General features: G+C 47.9%; 1 protein-coding gene across 4 annotated transcripts in view; it reads right to left on the bottom strand.

Annotated features, from left to right (window-relative positions):
• Window positions 1–20,618, bottom strand: part of palm3 (paralemmin 3) — a 30,099-nt gene extending 9,481 nt beyond the window's left edge. Inside the window, exons 1-7 of one of the 4 annotated variants that reach the window (XM_048248209.1) lie at window positions 20,370–20,618; window positions 7,395–7,446; window positions 4,926–5,006; window positions 2,397–2,515; window positions 1,583–1,688; window positions 384–414; window positions 65–115 (exon numbers count right to left, since the gene is read on the bottom strand). In XM_048248209.1, coding sequence (XP_048104166.1) covers window positions 65–115; window positions 384–414; window positions 1,583–1,688; window positions 2,397–2,515; window positions 4,926–5,006; window positions 7,395–7,439 — 433 coding nt within the window. In that variant the 5' untranslated portion in view covers window positions 7,440–7,446; window positions 20,370–20,618. The other 3 variants (XM_048248206.1, XM_048248207.1, XM_048248210.1) reach the window with 3 other exon arrangements.
• Between the last annotated feature and the right edge of the window lie 1,308 nt (window positions 20,619–21,926).

Here is a 21,926-nt window from a genome sequence, read left to right as displayed (position 1 = left end):
AATAAGAGAAGAGAGTCTACACAGTCAAAACAAGAAAGGCCTACTCAGACAAAAAAGCTCGTACTTGTTCCATTTCCTTGTCCATTCTGTAAAACCGGTTCCTTAGCGGCTGGTTCTTCTTTGAAGAAAAGGAACATGAATTAATCATCTTAACACATTCAATCCCAAACATTACATCAGAACCCGCACCAGGCTACAGTCGCCCCGTTATGGAAATCCTGTCCATTACTCTAGTTAGAATAACAGCTGGAACACTGGCAGTGAGAGGCCGCTGATGTTCAACAGGTTCCAGACTGTTCACTTCCTCCCTCAGTGACGTGTTTTAGGGGACAGCAGATGGCACCAGGTAGAACAGGTGTGCCTGACAGATGGCGTGCACTCACCTGTCCTGTCGTCCTCCATGATGCGGCCACCCTAACAGGGACAACAGAGACAGAGGGACGTCAGACTCAGAGGACAGGAGCCTGGTCAGGGCCTTCACACAGTACGATCAGACACAAGAGGAGGACACTGGTGTGGACCGGATGAGGACTGTCCCTTACGGAGACGGTCGACAGCACAAGATATGAAGAGTTTGGTTCCAAAACGCTACATCCACCATTTTAATGAATTTTCATTAATACCTTTTTTACATTTTGTTTTCCAAGTAATTTCAGTAGAATTGTAATTGGGTATTGTCATTTGATTCATCTTTACTCAATCAAAACAACACAACTGCAATTTCATTGATATCACCTAAAAAACACAATTAAACAGCCTGACTTTTTGATGTTTTAAAAATGAAGATATAGCGTTTTGGAACCAAGCTCTTCGATGCTGCGGTCCCTGCCTTTGTCATTCACTGGGTCTTGCTCACACACCCTCCACTGATCATGAACTGTATGCAGGCCTGCTGTGTGACCCCAAACCACACATACGGTTAAGTGCTCATTACATGTTGGTTCACTGTTGGACAGCTTTCAGGGTTAATTCCAAAAATCTCTGTTGTGTTCAATAAGAACTCATCCATAATAGAGTGATGCTCTGCAGGGATGAAGTTGTAAACAACTATTACATTTTGCATCCAAGCCCATTATTGCCTAATTAGGTTGAATTAGCCACAAGGGGGAGTCAATACATCAAAATGGCCTGTGAGGATTCAATGGTGCATTGAGCAATCTGCATTAAATTGACCCTGGACGACATGTTACATTTAATTTTGTTGTATTAGACACAGGGCTAGAGAAAGCTTCATTAATAATCTGTCTACAAGCAGGCCAGAACAACTGTTCAAGCTCAGTAAAATGACTGTGGCAGATCTGAACGAAATAATTATACGCAGACATAATTACACTTTCATGGTCTTGCTTGTAATACTTTATGCAATCATTCAAATGCCAAGCACTCTAGTTATGGAGCGGTAATTTACCACTAACATCACGTACATTAAAAATATTAAATCACACTTTTTCCTCACTCCACATTAAGGTGTGCTTTTTTGTCACATTTAGATTCCACAGACCTCTAGTCATTTGCCACTGAGCACCAGGAACAGTGAGCATCCAGCTACAGGCCCAGCAGCTCACACAGACTGGCATCTCACCTCGTTGTTGTCATGCGTCAGTCCGTCATTCACAGACGTCACTGATCCATCCTCCTCCGTCAGCTTTGCCACCTCTTCGGTCAACCGCTCAGTCTTTGCCTGCAAACTAAACACACACACACAGACAGACACAGGCACACACACACACACCTTTAATCCCTCCCTTAACAGGCTCTTCAGTAAACTTCTTAATTAAATACATTTTAAACATGTTGGTTTATAGCCAGGGAGCCGCGTGGGCCTTTCGCCACTTGAGAAGTGTGCCATGCATGTGGTTTCCATGGCCACTGGGCTGACAAAGCCATTTAATTGCAACAGCAACCTCACAATTACCAGCGCAGACAGGCCTTTAGAACAAAGCTCACTCAATCTAATTAATTAGTCCATTTGTCTAAGTCCTGCGGTGCACTGAGCAGGTACATCCCCCCAGTACACAGCACCAGGAGCTGAGCTCCCTCACATCCCTCCACACAGTGGCCATGGAGGGGCTGCAGTAGAGAGAGCACCCAGAGCACAGTGGCCATGGAGGGGCTGCAGTAGAGAGCACCCAGAGCACAGTGGCCATGGAGGGGCTGCAGTAGAGAGCACCCAGAGCACATTCTCAAACACCAAACCCTCCATCTTCCATCTTTATAGCAGTTGATCATTTTTAAACATTGTTTTTTGGGGCTTTTATTAGGAGAGTGAGCGTCAGGAAGCGAGTGGGAGAGAGAAATGGGGTGGGATGGGGAAATGACTCGGGTCAGACTCAAACCCTGGTCCTCGTGGACCTGAATGTGGTATGGGAGCAGTATGTGCTCTGCTGAGATCGTACCTGTCGATGTTCTGCTCAATCTCCTGAGCTTGTTGTCCCCACAGAGGGGAGCGAGGACCTGCGCTGTCTGGAGACAAGGGAGGGCCCTCCATCAACCACTGGTCTCTTAGAGACTTCCTCTGTTGGGGAGAGAGAGGGGGGTAATAATGAACAATAATGACATTAGGTTCTTAGTAGTGGCAAAACATTTCACTGCAGGAAGGTGCCAGTCATAAATTAGGCAAATGTATAAAATAAAGTTTAATGACAGTCAGATTTGTGGGATGTGGGATGTGGAAAGTCACAGAGAGACCCTTACTGTACATACAGTATGGCCAAGCCTGAAAGCTACAACAGATCAGCAGATAGAGGCTGCAACATGCAACACCCCACCTTCAACCCTACAGTCTAACTCCAATCGGATCAAGATCATCTCCTCATCCCCCCCCCTTTGCCACCATCAGAATGTGCTCCTCTCCTCTCCTTTCCAGCCAGACTGGTTCCACTTAAGGGCCGTAGACCAGCAGTCACAGTGCACCCTTCTCCTTTCATCCAAAACAAACAGGCAGGCCACCCTCTCACGTCCTGCCCTCAGCTCCAACTCAAACAGCTCTCTCTCTCTCTCTCTCTCTCTCTCTCTCCTAGTCCAGCCAGGAAATACATGGCGAGCACTTCCTTCCTGTATGGCTCACAGCCTTTCACAGGGTCCTGCTCTCACTGGCTCTCTTTCACTCTCTCAGTTTCACTCTCTCTTCTCCTTTCCTCTCTTTAACTCTGCAGTTCTTCTCTGCTTGCTCTCCTCACATGCCTCCTTTGCTCACTTGTTTTTCCATCCTCCACCTCACTGATCAGATGCGTCCCACAGTGCGCTGAAAGTGGGGGGGTTTTGTGCTTCAGCCACAGTTCTGTCAATCACCCGTCACTGGCTCAGCCTTCAGCAGCAGCACCATCAGGCTGCCAGCCAGCCAGCCGCCACAGTCCAGCGCATAAACAAGACAAAATGGGTGAGAGAGGAGATACGAACAGCTCTCAACAACAGACACCCACAGGGGCCAGAGAGTGGAGGGAAGAATGCTAACGCAATGGACTTTAGGAGCTCCACTCTGCTGAATCACCTTAGCCCCAGTGGTGCTGGTCACCTGTGGTAGCCCAGACAGCTCCATAAATAACCTTGGCTGCGTCCGCTCTCGGTCTGCAGTGCTGGATGCAGTTTTTCTGCCACAGGCTCAAATCTGATGCCTTGCCCCCAGGTTGCGCCTCCCCCTCGGGGGGCTCTGGTGCTCGAGGCCCACTGGCCAGCGCCAACTCTCCTTGACCGGCACCCTACTGAAGCCTGGAGGACGTTTGTACAGTTTATCAGAGATTACATCTTGAAGGTCAGTAGCCTCTGTTCTGCAGCTCTCAGGCGAGCTACAGAGAGCACTTCAACTAGAGCGCTGTTTCTGGAGTCACGCATTGACGTCTGAGCGTTATCTCTGTTGCTGCTGTGAGTGTGAAGTCCCCCACCCACCCAAGCCCCACTGCCTGCGTTCAGGGCTCGGTACAGGAAGTGCTCTGCACTCAGGAAAGCTGCAACTGTTGTTGCTGCCCTAAAAAAAAAACACACTGTTACTGCCCTATTCAGGTGCCATGGCAACACATGATTCATTCATTAAGCCTTCATCCATGTCTTTATTATATTTATCACATTCCGTTTGTTCTGCTCATGATGTCCATATTCAGCTTGAACAGTTACCAAGCGATGACAACACTGCTTTGAACAAGGGCCATGATTAAGCCAAAGAAAAACAGATAAATAACCCCCAAGGTGATATTGATATGAGGACGAGACCGACCCAGTCCCCTCTGCTAGATTATTCCTGTTTTCTCACACACACACACACAAAAGAGGATTTTGGAGGAGCTTTCTGGAGGAGCCGTGGTGGAGTTTGCAGGCGCGCACACACACAGCAGCACACAGCAGTAGGAAGTGGAGGATGGCAATCTGCGAGCGGATTAGGAACAATAGGGGAAGTGGCCCTCGGAGGCGCACAGCAAAAAAACACTTCACGCGGGAGGAAACACAATCTCCAGCCTTAGCAGACTCACCGCTGCCTTCAGGAAGGGTGTATCTCTGTGAGCATGCACGTAGCGTTGGAGTGGAACGGTGTGAACATGACTAAGTGTAAGAGCATGTGAGAATGTGTGTGATTTGTGTGTGTGTGTGTGTGTGTGTGTGTGTGTTTGCATGTGTGTACATGTGCATGCATGCAAATGTGCTTGTGTGCACATTTTAGTGCATTTGTGTGACGAATAGTGCCGAGTCATACTGAAATATGCCAGCGAAAAGTAAGCTCAGAACTAGGGTTGGCAGCCAGTGTGACATATGCTGGTTGCAGCCATGTGCAACATATGGCCCCAATACAGCCATTCATAAGGGATTTTCTACACCTCCATGACGAGAACGAATCTCTTGGCAGGACTTTTGTATGTCTTCTGGGCCTTGCTTTTGTGTAAGTGGCGTTTACTTGACGGCACCTATTTGAAGGTCAAAGGTCACGAGGGTCCCACCTTTAGTTGCTGCAGTCGGATCCTCTCGTCCTCCATTTCCCTCTTGACTCGTTCCTGCTCCTCCTGCAGTCGCCGCTTCTCCTGCAGACACAGACACACACACACACAGAGAATCAGACAGTGGAGGACGTCAACAACAAAAGAACAAAAAGCCCTCAGCAATGTGCTGCACTATACTTAGACATTCGCTAACAAACTGTGAATTTTTGAAGTATGTGGCAGTGATATTATTGTGTTGTATTCTTAGCTGCTGTCTGCTACACTGACAGAGGCATAATGAATGTATGGCACTCTCCTAGCTGCATCATTATGGTGCCCGTGTAACGGTCATCACCAGAGTGATGGTCTGGGGGACTGGAGAGAGTGGTGTGGGGCTGAGGAGTGTTAGGGTGGAGAGTGTGAGGATGGAGAGTGTTAGGGTGGAGAGTGTGAGGATGGTGAGTGTTAGGGTGGAGAGCGTTAGGGTGGAGAGTGTGAGGGTGGTAGGGTGGAGAGTGCGAGGGTGGAGAGTGTGAGGGTGGTAGGGTGGAGAGTGTGAGGGTGGTAGGGTGGAGAGTGTGAGGGTGGGGTGGAGAGTGTGAGGGTGGTAGGGTGGAGAGTGTGAGGGTGGTAGGGTGGAGAGTGTGGAGAGTGTGAGGGTGGAGAGTGTGAGGGTGGTAGGGTGGAGAGTGTGAGGGTGGAGAGTGTGAGGGTGGTAGGGTGGAGAGTGTGAGGGTGGAGAGTGTGAGGGTGGTAGGGTGGAGAGTGTGAGGGTGAGGTGGAGAGTGTGAGGGTGGTAGGGTGGAGAGTGTGAGGGTGGTAGGGTGGAGAGTGTGGAGAGTGTGAGGGTGGAGAGTGTGAGGGTGGTGTTAGGGCGGAGAGGAATCTCTCTGGCTCTGTGCTGGGCAGTCAGGGATCTCTGGTCTCTGGTGTTGGTTTACCAGACTAAGGGAGGTCCTGGCTCAGCGCTCTGCATACACACTAAATTATTCAGAGGCTGTACAGCGCAGCTGAGTTTCCATGGGACGGGACCACAGTGTGTCTGTGTCTGTGTGTGTGTGTGTGTGTGTGTGTGTGTGTGTGTGTGTGTGTGTGTGTGTGTGTGTGTGTGTGTTAGTTTCATATAATTAATAGCTCTCAGGAGCAGATTAACAATCCCCCGGCAACACACACATTTATACCACTGGCACCTCTAAGGCCACATCTTAGCACGGCAGCAGGGTGTAAAAGAAGCCCTACTTCATATAGCAGTCTAGTCAGGTACTGACTATTACACTGGCACAGAATTAAGACACTGTTGAGAAAGCTCTTCTTGAGATTCAGAAGGAAAACAACTTTCAAGAACTGAAGGCTGAAAAGCGATCCCTACGGTAGGCGCAAGTTAGCAGCAAACTAAACCGGCACAAGAGAGATGATGAAGGGGTTCAGTTTAGTGCAACAGCCCACGCTTGCCCAGGTAGCACTGCAGGTTTCCCCACCCTCACAAATGATGAAACTGACTGCAAAAATATGCAGAAAATATATAGCAGAGTATTCAACAAAAGACAAAATGCATGTAGTCATCAAGGATGATCATGTAGCAAGTGTTGGTTGAGTAGCATGTTGGCTACTGAGTAACACGCTGACCAGGGGTTTACTGGACACGATCATGGCTGCTTCTTCGGCGGAAATCCCACAACAGTAGCTGCTGATGCTGCACTCCCAGCCACGCACCCATGAGCACTGACAAGCTAAGCCACGGAACCCCCGCGCAGAAGAGAAGCGCGAGCCGCCCGAGACAAATCCCCCTCAGCACAGCTGCCGTAAGATGTGCCGCTCAAGAGCGCGCTTGTTGAGCTGCTAAAAGGTCTGCCGCAAATCAGCGTATCAAAGGGCCCATTTCCCTCCCTGCCAATCACACGCGGCAGAGAGAGCAGAGCGGAGCTAGTCGTCATCACTGCGTGTTTGTGCGTGTTTGTGTGGGTAGCACCGTGTGTCTGCATCTACAGTACATATTAGAGCATGTGTGTGTGTGTGTGTGTGTGTGTGTGTGTGCGCATGAGTGTGAGTGTGTATGTGAGCGCTTGTGTGGGCGTGCATGCATGTTATGTGTGTGTGCGTGTATATATGTATACATACACATATATATATATATATACGTGTGTGTGTGTGTGTGTGTGTGTGTGTGTGAGAGAGAGAGAGAGAGCGTGAGCATGAACGCTTGTGTGTGTGTGTGAGTGGGGTGTCAGTGCATCTGAAAGCGCTTCCCCTACACAGCATGACAGGCCAGTGCTTCCCCGGCAGTCCCAGTGCGCTGGGCCCCATCACATCCCCTCACGCCCGAGCCCTCACACGCTGATACTAATGCTATCTGTGGCGGCGCTGCCTTAGCCGATCAGGCTCTGCTTCTCTCACACTCATAGACCTCCCGTTGCTAAAGGGTAAGCCAGCAGTGATGTTGAGGTGTAGAGGTGGAGGAACAGCGAGTCCATGAGGCCGGCGGCTACTTACTGCGATGGCCTGCAGACGCTGCTGGTACTTCTCGGCTTCGTCCATCTTGGATCTACAAAGGGTCAGATAGAACAGAGAGAGAGAGGAGGGTTAATGGCACTTTAAACTCTATGGTCCTCACTCCTCAGATAGAACAGAGAGATAGGAGGGTTAATGGCACTTTAAACTCCATGGTCCTCAGATAGAACAGAGAGACAGGAGGGTTAATGGCACTTTAAACTCCATGGTCCTCAGATAGAACAGAGAGACAGGAGGGTAATGTCACTTTAAACTCTATGGTCCTCAGGGACTAGATGAGACCAAATGTTATTATTTCAGACACTAACATGAGCTGTAGTAGCTATGAGAGTAAACGCTGTGTGAATGCTGTTGATCAGATGTAGTATCATCCTGATGATGCTGTCGTATCATCCCGGCCTTGACATCATGACAAATTAATCACTCATCTGAGAAGCTCTGTTTTGACTGCAAAAGCATGACTGTGACTGACAGCCTGCCTGAGATGCTATAGTTAGAGGGAATTACAAACACAAACAAACAGATCCCATGTGTGTGGGTCTCTGATGCCCAGTTTACAGTGGTGCGGTCACAAAGGATAAACATGCAAGAGCACTGTGGTTTAGATCTCGTTTGCTGTTCAGCTTCTGATGGACAAGGTAGAAGGTGTTTATTCAACTCAGACAGGTGTGTGTGAGTGTGTGGAGAGACTGTGTGTGTGTGTGTGTGTGTGGGTGTGTGTGTGTGAGTGTGTGGAGAGACTGTGTGTGAGTGATCTGGAGGGAGTGTGAGTGAGATAAGAGGTGCCAGCTTGAATCACACTGCACCTCAGTCCTCAAACCAGAGAGGGCCTTAGGGGACATGTCCCCAGGCGAACTCAACAGACACTTTCATTCTGCCAGACGACCAGGAGGGTCTGGGCCGCGAACACCACCTGCTTCTAGAACCTTCTATGTACTGCAGCAAGCTCAAGAGCTATGAGAGGAGCTGCCGCGATCGTTTTACATGAGGAACTCGTGAATATCATCTAACTGCTGCCCATGAGCACCATACGGACCAAGGCTCTTTAAAGTCCTGGATCTATTCCACCCCACACACACACACACACACACACAGGACCACAGGGGCCTGAATGACTAAGCAGGAATGACTCGGCTCTCTGTCCCTGCCTGGAGACGGAGAGACGGAGAGGAGGCCTCCTGTTGCAGCAGAGAGAGAGAGAGAGAGAGAGAAAGAGAGAGAGAGAAAGAAACGGAGAAAGAGAGAGAGGCAGAGAGAGACAGACAGAGAGAAAAGAGTGTGTGCGTGTGTGTGTGTGAGTGAGTGAGAGTGAGTGAGTGAGTGAGAGAGAGAGAGAAAGAAAGAGAAAGAAAGAGAGAGAGAAAGAAGAGAGAGACTGACAAAAAAAAGATGGTCAGAAGGTGAGAGGCTCCCATCTGACACCATGGGGGGCTGCAGCAGGTTGTTGGGGGAGAGGCCCATCTCTCCAGGGCTCCCTCAGAAAAACACTAACTTTTCTCTGCTGAGAATAGCAGCGTGGGGGTAAACAGAAAGCCTTTGATTCTGTTCACGTCTCTGCAACTATACCCGCGCTAATTAATGATGATGATGATGATGATGCGCAGTCCCTTTCTCTCGTTGGGTAAAAACGGCGGAAAGAGGACTTGAGAGTGGGGGCGTACAAGAGAGAGAGAGAGAGAGAGAGAGAGACAAACACACAGGCCTCTATTTCACCAGTTACTCCTCATCCGCATGCTCCCCCACCATGCTTGTTGCCATGGTAATGTATCCTTCATTGGCTATAAGAAAGGGAAAGTGCAGCACAATGTTCACCCTGTCCAGTCACCCTAAGCAGCTGAAGCCCACAGTGGATTTCATATTTCACACCGGTTTCCACACGACTCTCACCAGACCAGCTCCAGTCAGCGGGAGGGAGAAGCAGTTAAAACAAACAAGGCTGAACTGTAGGCACCATTAACAGCAGCGGAGAGCCTGTGAGGGGACTGGCCTGACCCAAGTCTCCAAGCTGTCTGAGAGCGGCCTGGACATGAGGAGGAGGAGGTGTGTGGGGAGTTGTAGGTGCGGAGTGGACGAAGGAAGGAACTTTCTCACCCCTGCGGTCTCCTGTGGAGGCGTGCGGGTCGGTGTGGCTTCAGCACAAACACTCGGAGCAGTTCAGCGCGTAAGAATGTCTATTTGCCCGGAGGGAAAGTGAAACCACGGGAGACGGAAGGGAATCTGTGGGAACGGGACACCACGGGGCTCGGTGGGGTGGACTGCACGCAGTGTTACAGATACAAGAACAACAGTTTCTCCTCTCACGCCTCCTCCGACACACATGCACACACACATAAAGCACGCAGGCACACAGTAAGCTAGTCTAACACCCCCCCCACACACACACACACACACACACACACACACACACATAAAGCACGCAGGCACACAGTAAGCTAGTCTACCCCCACCCACCCACGCCTGCTCTCTCAGGCTCTGCAGAGCTGGAGAACTGTCTGCACACAACACATCCTGTGCTGAACACTGGGAGGATTCTTCCATCGCCTCCTGTACAGGTAGCCAAGACTCGGCATGTTCCCACGAGGCCAGTCATCTGTAACCACAGGTGTGCCTGGCTGATTGCAGGTAAATCTCTCAGGAAATGCAGGTAATCCCCCTCAGACTGCAAGCGGAGGGGGGAGGAGAAGCAGCTTTGCAGCCGGCCTCTGATCTGTATCCATCCCTGCGTTGTGGCGCCGGCGCATGTAAAGGCTGGTCTGCTTTACAGGAGCAGAGGAGTCTCCCCTCACGTCAGATGTTGTTTTTAAAGCCTCTGATCAACCAAAACTGATCCCAGAACAGATTATGTGTGATCATAGCCGCATAGCCGGAACTGCTTTTCATCTGATACAGCGAGATGAGCGAGACGCATTAACGGTAAAATGGGTGACTGTTACAGACTGACGAGCCCAACTGACAGCAGGCGAACACCTCATCAGCCTGGCGAGCGTTGCCGTGACACTGGCCCTGGCGAGCCCAACTGACAGCAGGCGAACACCTCATCAGCCTGGCGAGCGTTGCCGTGACACCGGCCCTGACGAGCCATGTGGGGTCTGATGCGCTTCGCCCGCCCGCCACCGTAGGGCATGCGCGTCCTGGCGCCCACATTCTGCCCCATTTCCTGCGGACACTGCAGGCAGGGACAGGTCCCACACTGCCCACTCACTGCACTGCACTGCACACTCTCTGGTTACTGCCATTCCACTGGGTCCTTCCCAAGCACAGCCAGTGGCACGGCAGCACCTGTTCCATCGCAGCACAGTCTCTAATAGCAAAATCGCTTTTTACATTTTTTTTTTTAAATCCTATGTCGGCCTTGGCAACCGAGTAGGGGATGTCAGTGACAGCTACAGAGACGGGGCACTTTGTGAAATTTGTCTGAGCACGTCCTCAAGTTGGCAATTTGCACAGGGGGAGCAGAAGAGCGCGTTTCCCTGGAGACGGAGTGCTGCGATGTGCGTGAGCTGTCTGATGGCAGCTGGAGGCCCAGCACTCTCCCACTTTAAGAGCAGAGAGAGGGAGAGAGAGGGAGAGAGATGGAGAGAGAGAGAGTTAGGCAGAAATACATACAAGGATAAGAGAGAATCCTTGGCATAAGCCAAGGAGGCATAAGGAGAGAGAAAGTGAGAAAGAGTGGGACAGAGATACAGAGAGAGTGAGAAAGAGTTAGGCAGAGAGACACAGAAAGATAGGAGAAAAGAATGCAGGGAGACAGCAATCCATCGCCACGGCAGCTGTGGTGTTGAAACCAAACATGCACTGGGTGTGTGTGTGTATGTCTGTGTGTGTGTGTGTGTGTGTGTGTATGTAATGTGCTCAGCCTTGGCAACTCTGTACAGGAAGTGCTAGTAACATGGAGGGCTGAGCAAATGCTGTGCAGCAGCCCAGATGAGATGAGCCCCTGAAAGAGAACCCACTCAATAACTCCATCGACTGAACGCTGTGAAATCACAGGCATGAATGACTGCGCTTGCCCACACAAACTCTAGCGACGCTTCCACTCTCAGAGCTGCTGGAGAGCGGGAGGAGCTGCCTAGCCTACTTTTTTCCTGGAAGAGGAAAAGGACTGTTGGGCAGCCTTGAGCTGAGGATGAGTTGCTCCTGCACCAGGATGTGTGCACTGCGGCGTCCCTGACCTGAGGCAAACGACACCTGATCCTCCCGTCCAGAGTGAACGCTGACGTTTACGGGGGAGCTTTCTTTAGCTGAACAGGTGGCGGTGAGCAAGGACTCCAATGACACTCATTAATGGCCAGCCTATTAACAAAGGCAGCTGAAGGAGGGTTCACTTGGTGTAGCGTATCTGAACGCTGTGACAATGCAAACCTGAAGAAGACATAATGAGACCTACAGTAATGAGCACCAACAACAGCACAGCAAGCATTGACACAAGCTTGCTAGTTAGCTAGCATTGATACAAGCTTAACTAGTTCGATAGCATTGATACAAGCTTAGCTAGTTAGCTAACTGATGCATTTGCATCAAGTATTTAGCAAAGTTGAGCATGCACCACAAACCCTATCATAATGTATACCAACATACCTTTGAAAAGGTGTGTTTTTTGGAGGTACTGTGAACCATGTACCTAACCCTGTTAGAGTCAGACGCCAGTAAGCCAGTGACCTTTTTCTGTGGCTGGTGCATCAACACCAGAAAAGAGCACAAACTCGTTGGCTTTGTTTATGTGTCCACCATCCTCATCGCTGACATTTTGAGACACAGTGGTGATGTATTGTCTGGACAGTCTCTTGCTGCAGCGCAGCTCTGTTGGGCACCCAGGCCTGGCCCTGACTCTGCCCATCCATGCTGGACGAGCTCTGTGGATGCCTCTGCACCCCTCCATACTGCCCTCTACAATGTGTCCGGGGTTATTCACATCTCCTGTGCTCAAGGAGTCCCCAGAGAGAGAGAGAGAGAGAGAGAGAGAGAGATTTGCATTGACTGAAGCAGTCTCTTGCATTCATAACACACAACGCAATGTCACACTGACCAGCCTCACAATGTCACGCTGACCAGTGTTGGGAGGGTCTACGAGGGATTGTGGCTAAGGCCAAGGCAGGCAGTGTGCAGCCCTTCCAAGGGGATGATGAGCTTAAAGTGCTCTGAATGGAGAGGACTCCAGAGCAACTCTCGTCTCCCAGTGAACAAATAATAAAGAGGCCTGGTGACCACTGGTTTGTTGTTGCTTTCAATTCCGTTGCCAAGAGAGTCATAATCCTTTATTGAATGTGTGTCTGTGTGTGTTTCCCAGAGTTTGTACTTTGGGGTATGCATGGAATCTGATCAGCATGCAGTGAGGTCTGTTTGATTGACAGACCTGGTCAAAAAAGGAGGATGAAAACACAAAATTCCACAGTGAGTGTGCAGGAATGAGAGAGAGAGAGAGAGAGAGAGACATATTTGCATGTGTGTGTGTGTGTGTGTGTGTGTGTGAAATCTGTACCCTGCTTCTTTGCCAAAGTTTTTTTTAAACAATGACCAAAAAAAAAACAGCCAAAACCTGGTCAAAAATCACACTGAAGACAAAAAAAAAAAAATCCAACTGCTCTTCACTTAACTAAGCATCTAATGTGAGCAGCACAGCCCACAGGCCTTCACTCCCCCACCAAACACAACACAGATGCGCGCACACACACACACACACCAGACAGTGTGTCAAGGTCAATCTGACGCCAAAGTCCTTCTGTCTTAAATAGCAATCTGCAAATCATAGGCAGTCTTAAAGTAAAAACACAGTTTATTGTTTCATCCATGTCTCACTTGAATAAACAAAAAAGAACATTAGCACTTTCCACATTAATAGCTCACTAGCTCCTTCCATGGAATTCTGGGTGAAAAAAAAAAAAACTGTCCAAAAAAGTCAGAGTTGAAACAGTCCAAAAGAGCACATCCAATCAGAAGTGAGCACGTGGCACAGGGAGAAAGTGCTTCATCATCATGCCTGTTGCCTGCGCACTGTTCCACTGAAGCTACTGTAGTAACCGAACTCCCACCTCCGTGGAGAGGAGAGGGCTGTGGCAATCGGGACGGCAGCGGTCATAGTGGGCCTCGCTCTCGGAGGACATTCTTGAGCCGTGCAGGGGAGCGAGTCTGGGACAGATCAATGGCCTCTCTGTCAGGTGCTCCCCTGGGCCGCCTGCACTAGCACAATGGACGCTCTGTTCCTGCCAGGATCCAGTCCTCCTCACTACGTCTGAATCTCTCTCTCTCTCTCATCACGTAATGGGAGGTGGGGTGGGGACAGGAGGGGGGTGGGTGAGTAAGGTCCATCCCTTGCTCTCACGCTTTCCTTCAGTGGTGAGAGTCCATCGCTCACCACATGCCCCAGTGCTGGGGGCGGGTTGTTAGCGAATGTGGCCCATTGGATACAGTAGATGCTGCATCGCTGGGAGCCTAACAGCATCAGAAGGCACCATCTGATGGAGAGTAATTTTAGCTACACCGCTACGGCCTGCGTCGTACCCGTAGGTCAGGGGTGGGGTGCTCCGTTTGTGTGTGTGTGTGTGTGTGTGTGTGTGTGTGTCCTAGTTTAGCCCACACAGGCATAATGAAAGTGAAAAGGGAGGCCAAGGTAGGACAGTTAGCAAGTGGCCAGCTGCTCTGCACAGACTTGATGACATCATCTGTTAACTTCAAGTAGGTTACTCACACACACACACAATAACAAGAGGAGAGAGAGAGAGAGAGAGAGAGAGAGAGAGAGAGAGAGAGAGAGAGAGAGAGAGAGAGAGAGACCACACCCTACCACCTGGGAACCTTTGCTACTGTCTGGATCCTTGTGTTTTGTTTCAAACAGCCACAAGGTTAAAGCCATTAGCCAAATGGTGTGCGATCACAAACGTCCACCTTGACTTTGCCAGCACCTTCTCCACATGAGGAAGAAGTGGACATGTTTTCACAAGCTCACATAGCTCACGCTGAGGAGAGCCAGACCTCCCCATCCCGGAGATGGTTTTGTGGTTTTTCGACCCCATTATGCCGGAGCGCGTGTTTTCACAGGCCTTTAACAATGAGGAATGGGGAATGCTGGGAAGAAAACGGCGTAAGGAATTCCTGTGTCCATTAGGGTGTGGGGCCGTTTGGACGGGAGGGAAATGATCGCGCGCGTCTGCTCGCCGCTCCTTCACTGACAGAGGGTCATGGGGGTCAAGGGTCATGGCTGTCTGATGTACCACAACACGAGTGCAGGCAGGCAGACAGGCAGGCAGGCAGGCAGGCAGGCAGGCAGGCAGGAAGCCGCAGAACAGCCCATCGAGCCATCACTGTGCTCAACTGCACTCACACAACGGGGCCTGCTATGATGTTTCACATTAAATTGCTGCGGCTAAACTCTGAAACTCTGGGAGGAACAGTACAGAGAGAGAGACAGAGACAGAGATTATCTGTGCCACTGCCAAAATGGAAAAGGTAACCATCACATGCAAAAGAGACATTTTGTTTGCATCAACAGGTGGCCAGTGTCAGCACTCCCATCCCTATTAAATGCACAGACAGAGAGGGAGGGAGGGAGAGAGAGAGAGAGAGAGACCGTGAGTGAACTATGGTAGTGGCTTGGTCTTGAATCAGGAGAACAGAAAACAGCATTGACAACTGAAATGGGGAGCCCATTTTTGCTTCATTTTTTCTCGCTGACCCTGAAACACACTCCTAAACACACAAACACTCCTACACACACAGACTCTTACACACACACTTACACACACAGACTCTTACACACACACTTACACACACAGACTCTTACACACACACACACACACACACACACAAATGAACATGCCAATACAGACAGGAAAGGGAAGAGCCCTTGTCAAGGTCTGGAATGCCTGTATTGTGCCTCTCCCTCCTGGTTCCCTCCTGTGTGCACTGGTGCTGTGCCCAGTCCAAACCCACTCTGATCCTTCACGTTCTAATCCTGGATAAATCCCCCACATTCTGTTTCAAGTTTCAGAGGCGATTTTACCAAAGTAGCAGCAGTCAAGACCATTCCCTCGGCACCCTCGCAAACCCTGTGGTGATCCTTGTAGTTAGCCTCTTCTTTTTTGCTGCTCGCTGTGAAAACTGGCGAAGCCTTGAAGGCAAATTCCCACTGGTATAATAATAATTACCCAACCTCAGTACATGCAGAGCGGAGCACACCATTCTTAAGCGCTTGCTGGAACATGAATGTCTGATGTTCATGAGCATGTACACCAAATTACCCCAGCTGGCTGAGTGCAATGCAATTATGTTCAAAAACACAGCATTTTTAGTGTGACCATAAACTGGTAATGGTTGCAACTATACTATAGCTGATAACCATAGTAAGATGGATCAGAGAGAGAGAGAGAGAGAGAGAGAGAGAGAGAGAGAGAGAGAGAGAGAGAGAGAGAGAGAGAGAGAGAGAGAGAGAGAGAGAGAAGAGAACAAGAGAGAGAGAGAGACACCCGGGGCAGTCATGCACGCCAGCCTCTACGGACATCTACTAGTTTACATATTTACTATGATGCTGCATGTTGTTCTTGTCTAACCAGATTTCTGCTGATGCATAATTGCAGACGTTTCAGTCAGAGAGGGCTGGCACCTTGTCATCCTCTCCTTTGATCCAGAAAACTCATCAGCTGCCAGGAATAGCACCAGCTCTCCTCAACCCAAGCTGCCTTTAATCAAAGCCACTTTGTTCCCAAGTATGTACAGACGCCAACGAACCACTGCATACTGCACAGGTGGCGTCATGGCAAGTATGCCAGGTGACATGCAATGGCTTGCTCAAGTGGCCTCTACAGTCTTGTCTGAGGGATGAGCGTCGAACTCAAACAGGTTTGGGGAGGTTTGGCTGTGCGGCTGACTGGCTGGTGAAACTCGGTCTCTGCTCAGCCTCGCTATCGCGATCATTAGCCATGACCCGAGAGAACATGTTTTAGCCTTCCAGCCTCTTTCCACTGCCACTTAGCTGCCATTCATAACAGGCATCTGACTGGAACATGCAGTTTTGTTGTTCAAGTGAGAGAAAAGATGTTTTAAATGACAACACGACACCATGCTGGAATGGAGCGACCTAAGGGTGCCATTCATTATACTAATACTGACATCTGTCCATGTGTTACACTAATGCTGCCATCTGTCCAGGAGTCTATATCCAAATCATGCAGGGTCAGATTGACTTCCAAGTACAGAGTGTGGTGTTAAGACACTGAAGCTCTGAATAGTTTCAGTAACCTTTTCATTAACAACCTTTTATTACCACAAAAGTGAAATTGCAGAATGTAGACATTTGACTGACAAAGAGTAAAGCAGGAAAAACACAGATTGTTCACAAATTGCTCAAATTATACTACAAGGTAACGAGTCAGTGAGTCCATACTACTACTTGGCATTTCTAATTCTAGAATGCCCTTCATGAGGACACATGAATCCACATGTTTGCATTCAGCCTTACGTGAAAGCAGATAAAACACCATGTATCTCAATGTAGCTAATGTTTAACACAGCAGAATATACCTCACTACTGAGGGTCAAAGGAAAAGCAAACTTAGGTAGTAATTTAATTATACTCGCAATAGACAGAGTTGTGTAAACTCAATGCTCTAAGCAATAATATCGATTTGTGAATTAGTAGTAGACCTATACAATTGCCTACTATTCATACACAGTATTAGTGCATCTAATCCTACCTCTAATCCTGGATGTCTGAAAGGTCAGAGGTCAGTTTAATGTCATCATCACCTAATCATTGCTCTGGGAGATGTGCTGTAGTCCACTTAAACCCGTCAACACCACTGTGAGCATGCCAATGTGCACAGAGAGCCAAATAATATCTTTGTGGAAGTGACGAAAGGTTACAAAAAGTCAGTGAAATTCTTCAGTTTCAAAATAGCGACAGGCTATCTACTGAGCTCGCAAACAGTCAGCTGACACTTCTCAGGGTCAAAAACCATAAAAGACTGGCACCGTTCTGTGACCTTAAGGCCCCCGATGGACATAGATGAAAATCTTACAAACTCTAAATATGATAACCTACTATATTTGCAGTACCCATGTAGAAGCTCTCTATTCATTGTCGGGAAATCCCCATTCATTAATGTAATCACTCACCCAGCTTGTCTCACAACTCATCACTCCGGTGACACAGACAACCCGCAACCCGTGAAAGAGACAAGACAGATTTTGCCGTTAAACAAACCATGCATCCTGTTATTTACGGCCCAGAGGCTGAAGAGGGCGAGGCGATAGCTTCCTATAGCACTGTCCTGGTGTTTTATAGGGTCGTAATGGGCAGAAGGGCCAGTAAATAATAAACACGAGCCGAGGACATTAACACAATTCCACACACAGGCCTCTTCAATGACATGCGCATGCTGACACACGCTAGATCACTAACCACCAGCTAATGACCACATAATGCTAAGGCCATCTACTCATGCAGTCCAGTAGTGCATGGAACCATGTTCTGTGTGCTGACGGAGGTCCTGCTGTGAACGTGGAGCCATAACAAACCTTTTGCTCTTGAGCGGTCTGAACTGTAGCACAGAGAGAGTGTAGCACAGAGAGAGTGTAGCACAGAGAGAGACAGGAAAGGGATTGTCTGGAGACCGGCGTAGGCAGCACACAGATTGTAGTCTGTTTACATCATGTCACAAATGCATTGTAATGCAAATTCACCAAAGACTTCTCCACCTGCAGGTATTTGATGGGCGGAGCAATTATCTCCAAAACGCATTAAAATTTCATTCATCTTGGGTGATTACCAGACCACACTCCAAGACATGAGTAGCTAATTCCTGTTATGTTAGGTTTCCATGGTAAACCGAACAATGGATTTGGGAGAGCCGGCGGAGTGTCACCGGGGTGTAAGCGAGACAGGCCCTCTGTGCTGTGAGTGATGGCACAATGGCGGTGCGGCTGAGAGGAATTTCCCCCGAGCAACTTTCCCATCCATCACCTATCATCAAGCCCACAGGCCTCCTCAGCAGACCACTATGTGACCTCCTCCTCCTCCTCCTCCTCCAGGCTCTCCACTCGCTCCCCTGACTGTCTGCATCTCCTCTCTTTCGTTTTCACCATTTCTTCATGTTTCTCTCATCGTGGAATTAGAGGTTAACCCTTTGATTCTTGGTTGAGCCATTAAAAGTAATGAAATACTAAATTACTTTCTACACAGATGCCACATTGTGGCTAAAGCTGGAGGGAAATGTGTACAGAATGTTCAAGCTCAGACCAGGATGTGAAATAGAAATTGACCACTCAAAAAGCAGAAGGGAAAAAAGCATTTATAAGCATAATTACACCTAAGCCTAGGCTTAGCGATTCTGCTTGGACAGACTTTCTAAGGAGTCCATTGAGGTGGTGATGTTTACCACTAAACCAATAAGTTACTTTTCTTTCTGTCTTGTCAGCATTTCCTTAAAGGGGCATGTGGGTGTTTTCCTAGAAGCTCCTTTGAGTCCTGGGTCCTCACCTCTCCTTTTCTGTCAGTGTGGTTCACCAAGGTAAGATCTGAAGAGCAGTGTGGTGCCTTGCTGAAACACCAAAGCTAATTTGGACTCAGAAGCTTACACTACATTAAATGCTTGAAGGTGGAGACCCATCTGTGCCATATAAAATTGCATTATTGGTTTCCTTGGGCCTTGCACTAGAGCAGCAGCCAATCTCTCCCCCAGGCTTCCACACTCCATAAGACTCCCTTTCAGCCGAAACACAAGTGTTTTATGTGTTGTGGTAGTGGCTAGAGAGCCCCTGGACATAATATTGCATTTTAAAGCCTTGCTGTAAGTAGCCTATGAGTACCATGGCCTCATTCCACTTCAACACTCTATCTGTACAGTCCCATGTTGTTCAGGAATGTATCACCCAATAATGTAAGCAGCAGTGTCTGCAAGCAATGGCATCTGCTGACAAGTCTGCTTTCCCTTCTATAAATGCTGTGCCATTTTCACAGAGCTGTGTGCATAATCATTCTACTCTTACAAGCCACTCTGTGCTCCAACTGCCCATTTCTTAAACAAATAGTGCTGTTGTTATCCTAGTCATAATGAATATACTGCCATGCCCATTGTTATCCTAGTCTTATCAAATATAATCTCAATTTCAAAAACGGCTAGAGTAGTACCAGACATGTACTCTGTGGCTTTACTAGGCCTACATCAACCTACAGTAAATGACTTACCACTGCATGACTTTTTGGCAAGTTGTTGCATATTCCAAAGCAGTTGTTTCAATTTTCCTTAATAGGCTATATGGCAAAATATGGTTTTAAGCACAAAACTTTTGTACACATGCACCTAGACTGAATTAACAGTGAGAGTGCACAGATATAGTGAATAAATGGAAACGAGCTTTCAAGAAATGTTATCAACAATTTGTGGCGACAGCTGTTCAGTCACAACAATTATCACACTCAATGACTGGAGTCTGTTCAACATCCATTCAAGGACAACTAACGAGGAGGATTTGTTTCATGTAACTTTGTGATATAACGTCATATAGGCTAATAATAATAAACATTCACGTTGCATAAACCTGTACAACAGGCTTTCGTTGTATGCAATGGCACTTACCGTTTCTGGCAACCTGTGCAGAAGTCCAAAATCAACAGGTAGGCTCACTCCGCAAATATTCGGCACAAACTTAAATGTAAAACAAATATTTAAACTAATGCGATCAGAAGTCTTCGCTCGTGCGACTTGATCGCTAAAGCGTTCACCTTCACCTCAAAAACACCTTGGTTCCACCTCAGACTTAAAAAGGAGCGCTCCCAACTGCACAAAAGTGTACCGAAACGCGATTAAACGTTGATTAAAACTCCTTTTGGAATCACAAGTGCATGCATTTGTCTGTCGCCCGAAATATTTTGTCACCTTCAGCCTCCAGCCGATCCCATGTGTAGCTAGACAAACTAAATGTTCAACTCATGGTAACGCTAAAGACGCAGCGCTGGAAACCTACCCAGCTCTACCTGGCTCCAGTTCCTGCTTTGAGGCCAACCCTCTTCTGGTTCGGTTTACTCAGGAGAAATGCAGTTTATGTGAGTTAACACTCTCAGGACATAAACAGCATATACAACACCCATCAAACGTTTTAACGAGGGCAGCAACTTCGCGGTAAACTTAAAAACCATAACGCCAGTTAAAGCTGTGTTAAAGTCGTCGAAGTGGCTCTTTCTCTCCGAGGAAGTGAAACCACATCAGCCCTGTGTCTACGTCGTCAAGAAATAAAATAGATCAATAGAACGTTTTATAGTGATGGCACAGGTGGGCCTTTCCACCCAATGAAGACGACATAAAGTTCCTTGCAAATATGATAATCACAATAGCCACGTCTTTTAAGCTTTGTTGAACTATTTATGTTTACTCGTTTTTCGTCCTGTTTTTTTTTTTTTTTTTCAGTTTTGTTGTCCACTTGTTTCAGTTGCCTGTTTGCACTTGCAATCTTAGTGGGTCAAGTGTAAATAGATGTGTAACTCTGCTTCAAGCTTCAAACTAAATGAGGGAAATTATGTTTCATCCACAATAAGTAGCCTAACCTATATATTTTAGAAGGCAGCTGACTTACATTCATGAAAATAAACGCTATAGCATCAGTGGCAATATGTACCACAGTAGCAGGCATTTTAGGTGGCTCAGCACAAATCATGCTCATATGACCAGTCTATATAAGCACCAAAGTCCTCTGCACTTTTGAATGCTGAAACAGCATCTGAAAAAAAGGAAATGTGGGTTTAATGCTATTTGTGAGGTTATATTTCCTCTTTTTTCTCTCATAACAGATGTATTTTTGACACAACCCTCAGAAGGCCTTCAAAGCCCTATTCTGCAGACTTTCCTTTATTGGTCCTTTCAGCATTAAAAGGAATACATGTCATAATAACGTGTAAAGATTTGCACACAAGAGGATATTTGTGTGTCTGTCTGTGCCTGTGTTTGTGTATAACACAATATGGGACCGTTTCCCTGGAGACTACTTTTTAGGTTTCTGTTTGTTAACAATAGAGGATAACTGCCAAGTGTGCAAACAGAGAAGAAGAGACAGCCCACGTGGGTCTGTATCAAAGGGCGTGGCATGCACATTCCCCATACTCCACATTCACCCTGTTAGCTCTGCCTGGGTAACTGTTAGACCTCTGTGAAAAAGAATAACAATAGCTAAAGTAGCTACAGATGGAATCAATAATGTTGTGGCTTTTTGATCTCAGGTGAGATCAAATAAAGAATGGCAAACAGACAATAGTGTTCCAGATGTTGTTTAAAGGCTAGAAATCATGGCACCACCATGCAAATGAGAGGAATAGGTATTCTTAGGTATCACACTTTACTGCCTCCCCATAATTTGCATGTATCCACATACTGCAAGGAAAATGTAACTACTGGCGTGTTTTGTTCTTTTTCATTTCTCTCTCTCTCTCTCTCTCTCTCTCTCTCTTTGTGTTTGTGTTTGTGTGTGTGTGTGTGCATGTGTTCATGCATTTATGCATGCGTAGAGTCTTCCAGCTCCCCGCAAAACACT

This window comes from Alosa alosa, chromosome 7 (assembly GCF_017589495.1).
Source record: "Alosa alosa isolate M-15738 ecotype Scorff River chromosome 7, AALO_Geno_1.1, whole genome shotgun sequence".
NCBI lineage: Eukaryota > Metazoa > Chordata > Actinopteri > Clupeiformes > Clupeidae > Alosa > Alosa alosa.
The sequence above is the reverse complement of the archived record's forward strand: the minus strand, read 5'-3'. Positions and strand labels throughout refer to the sequence as shown.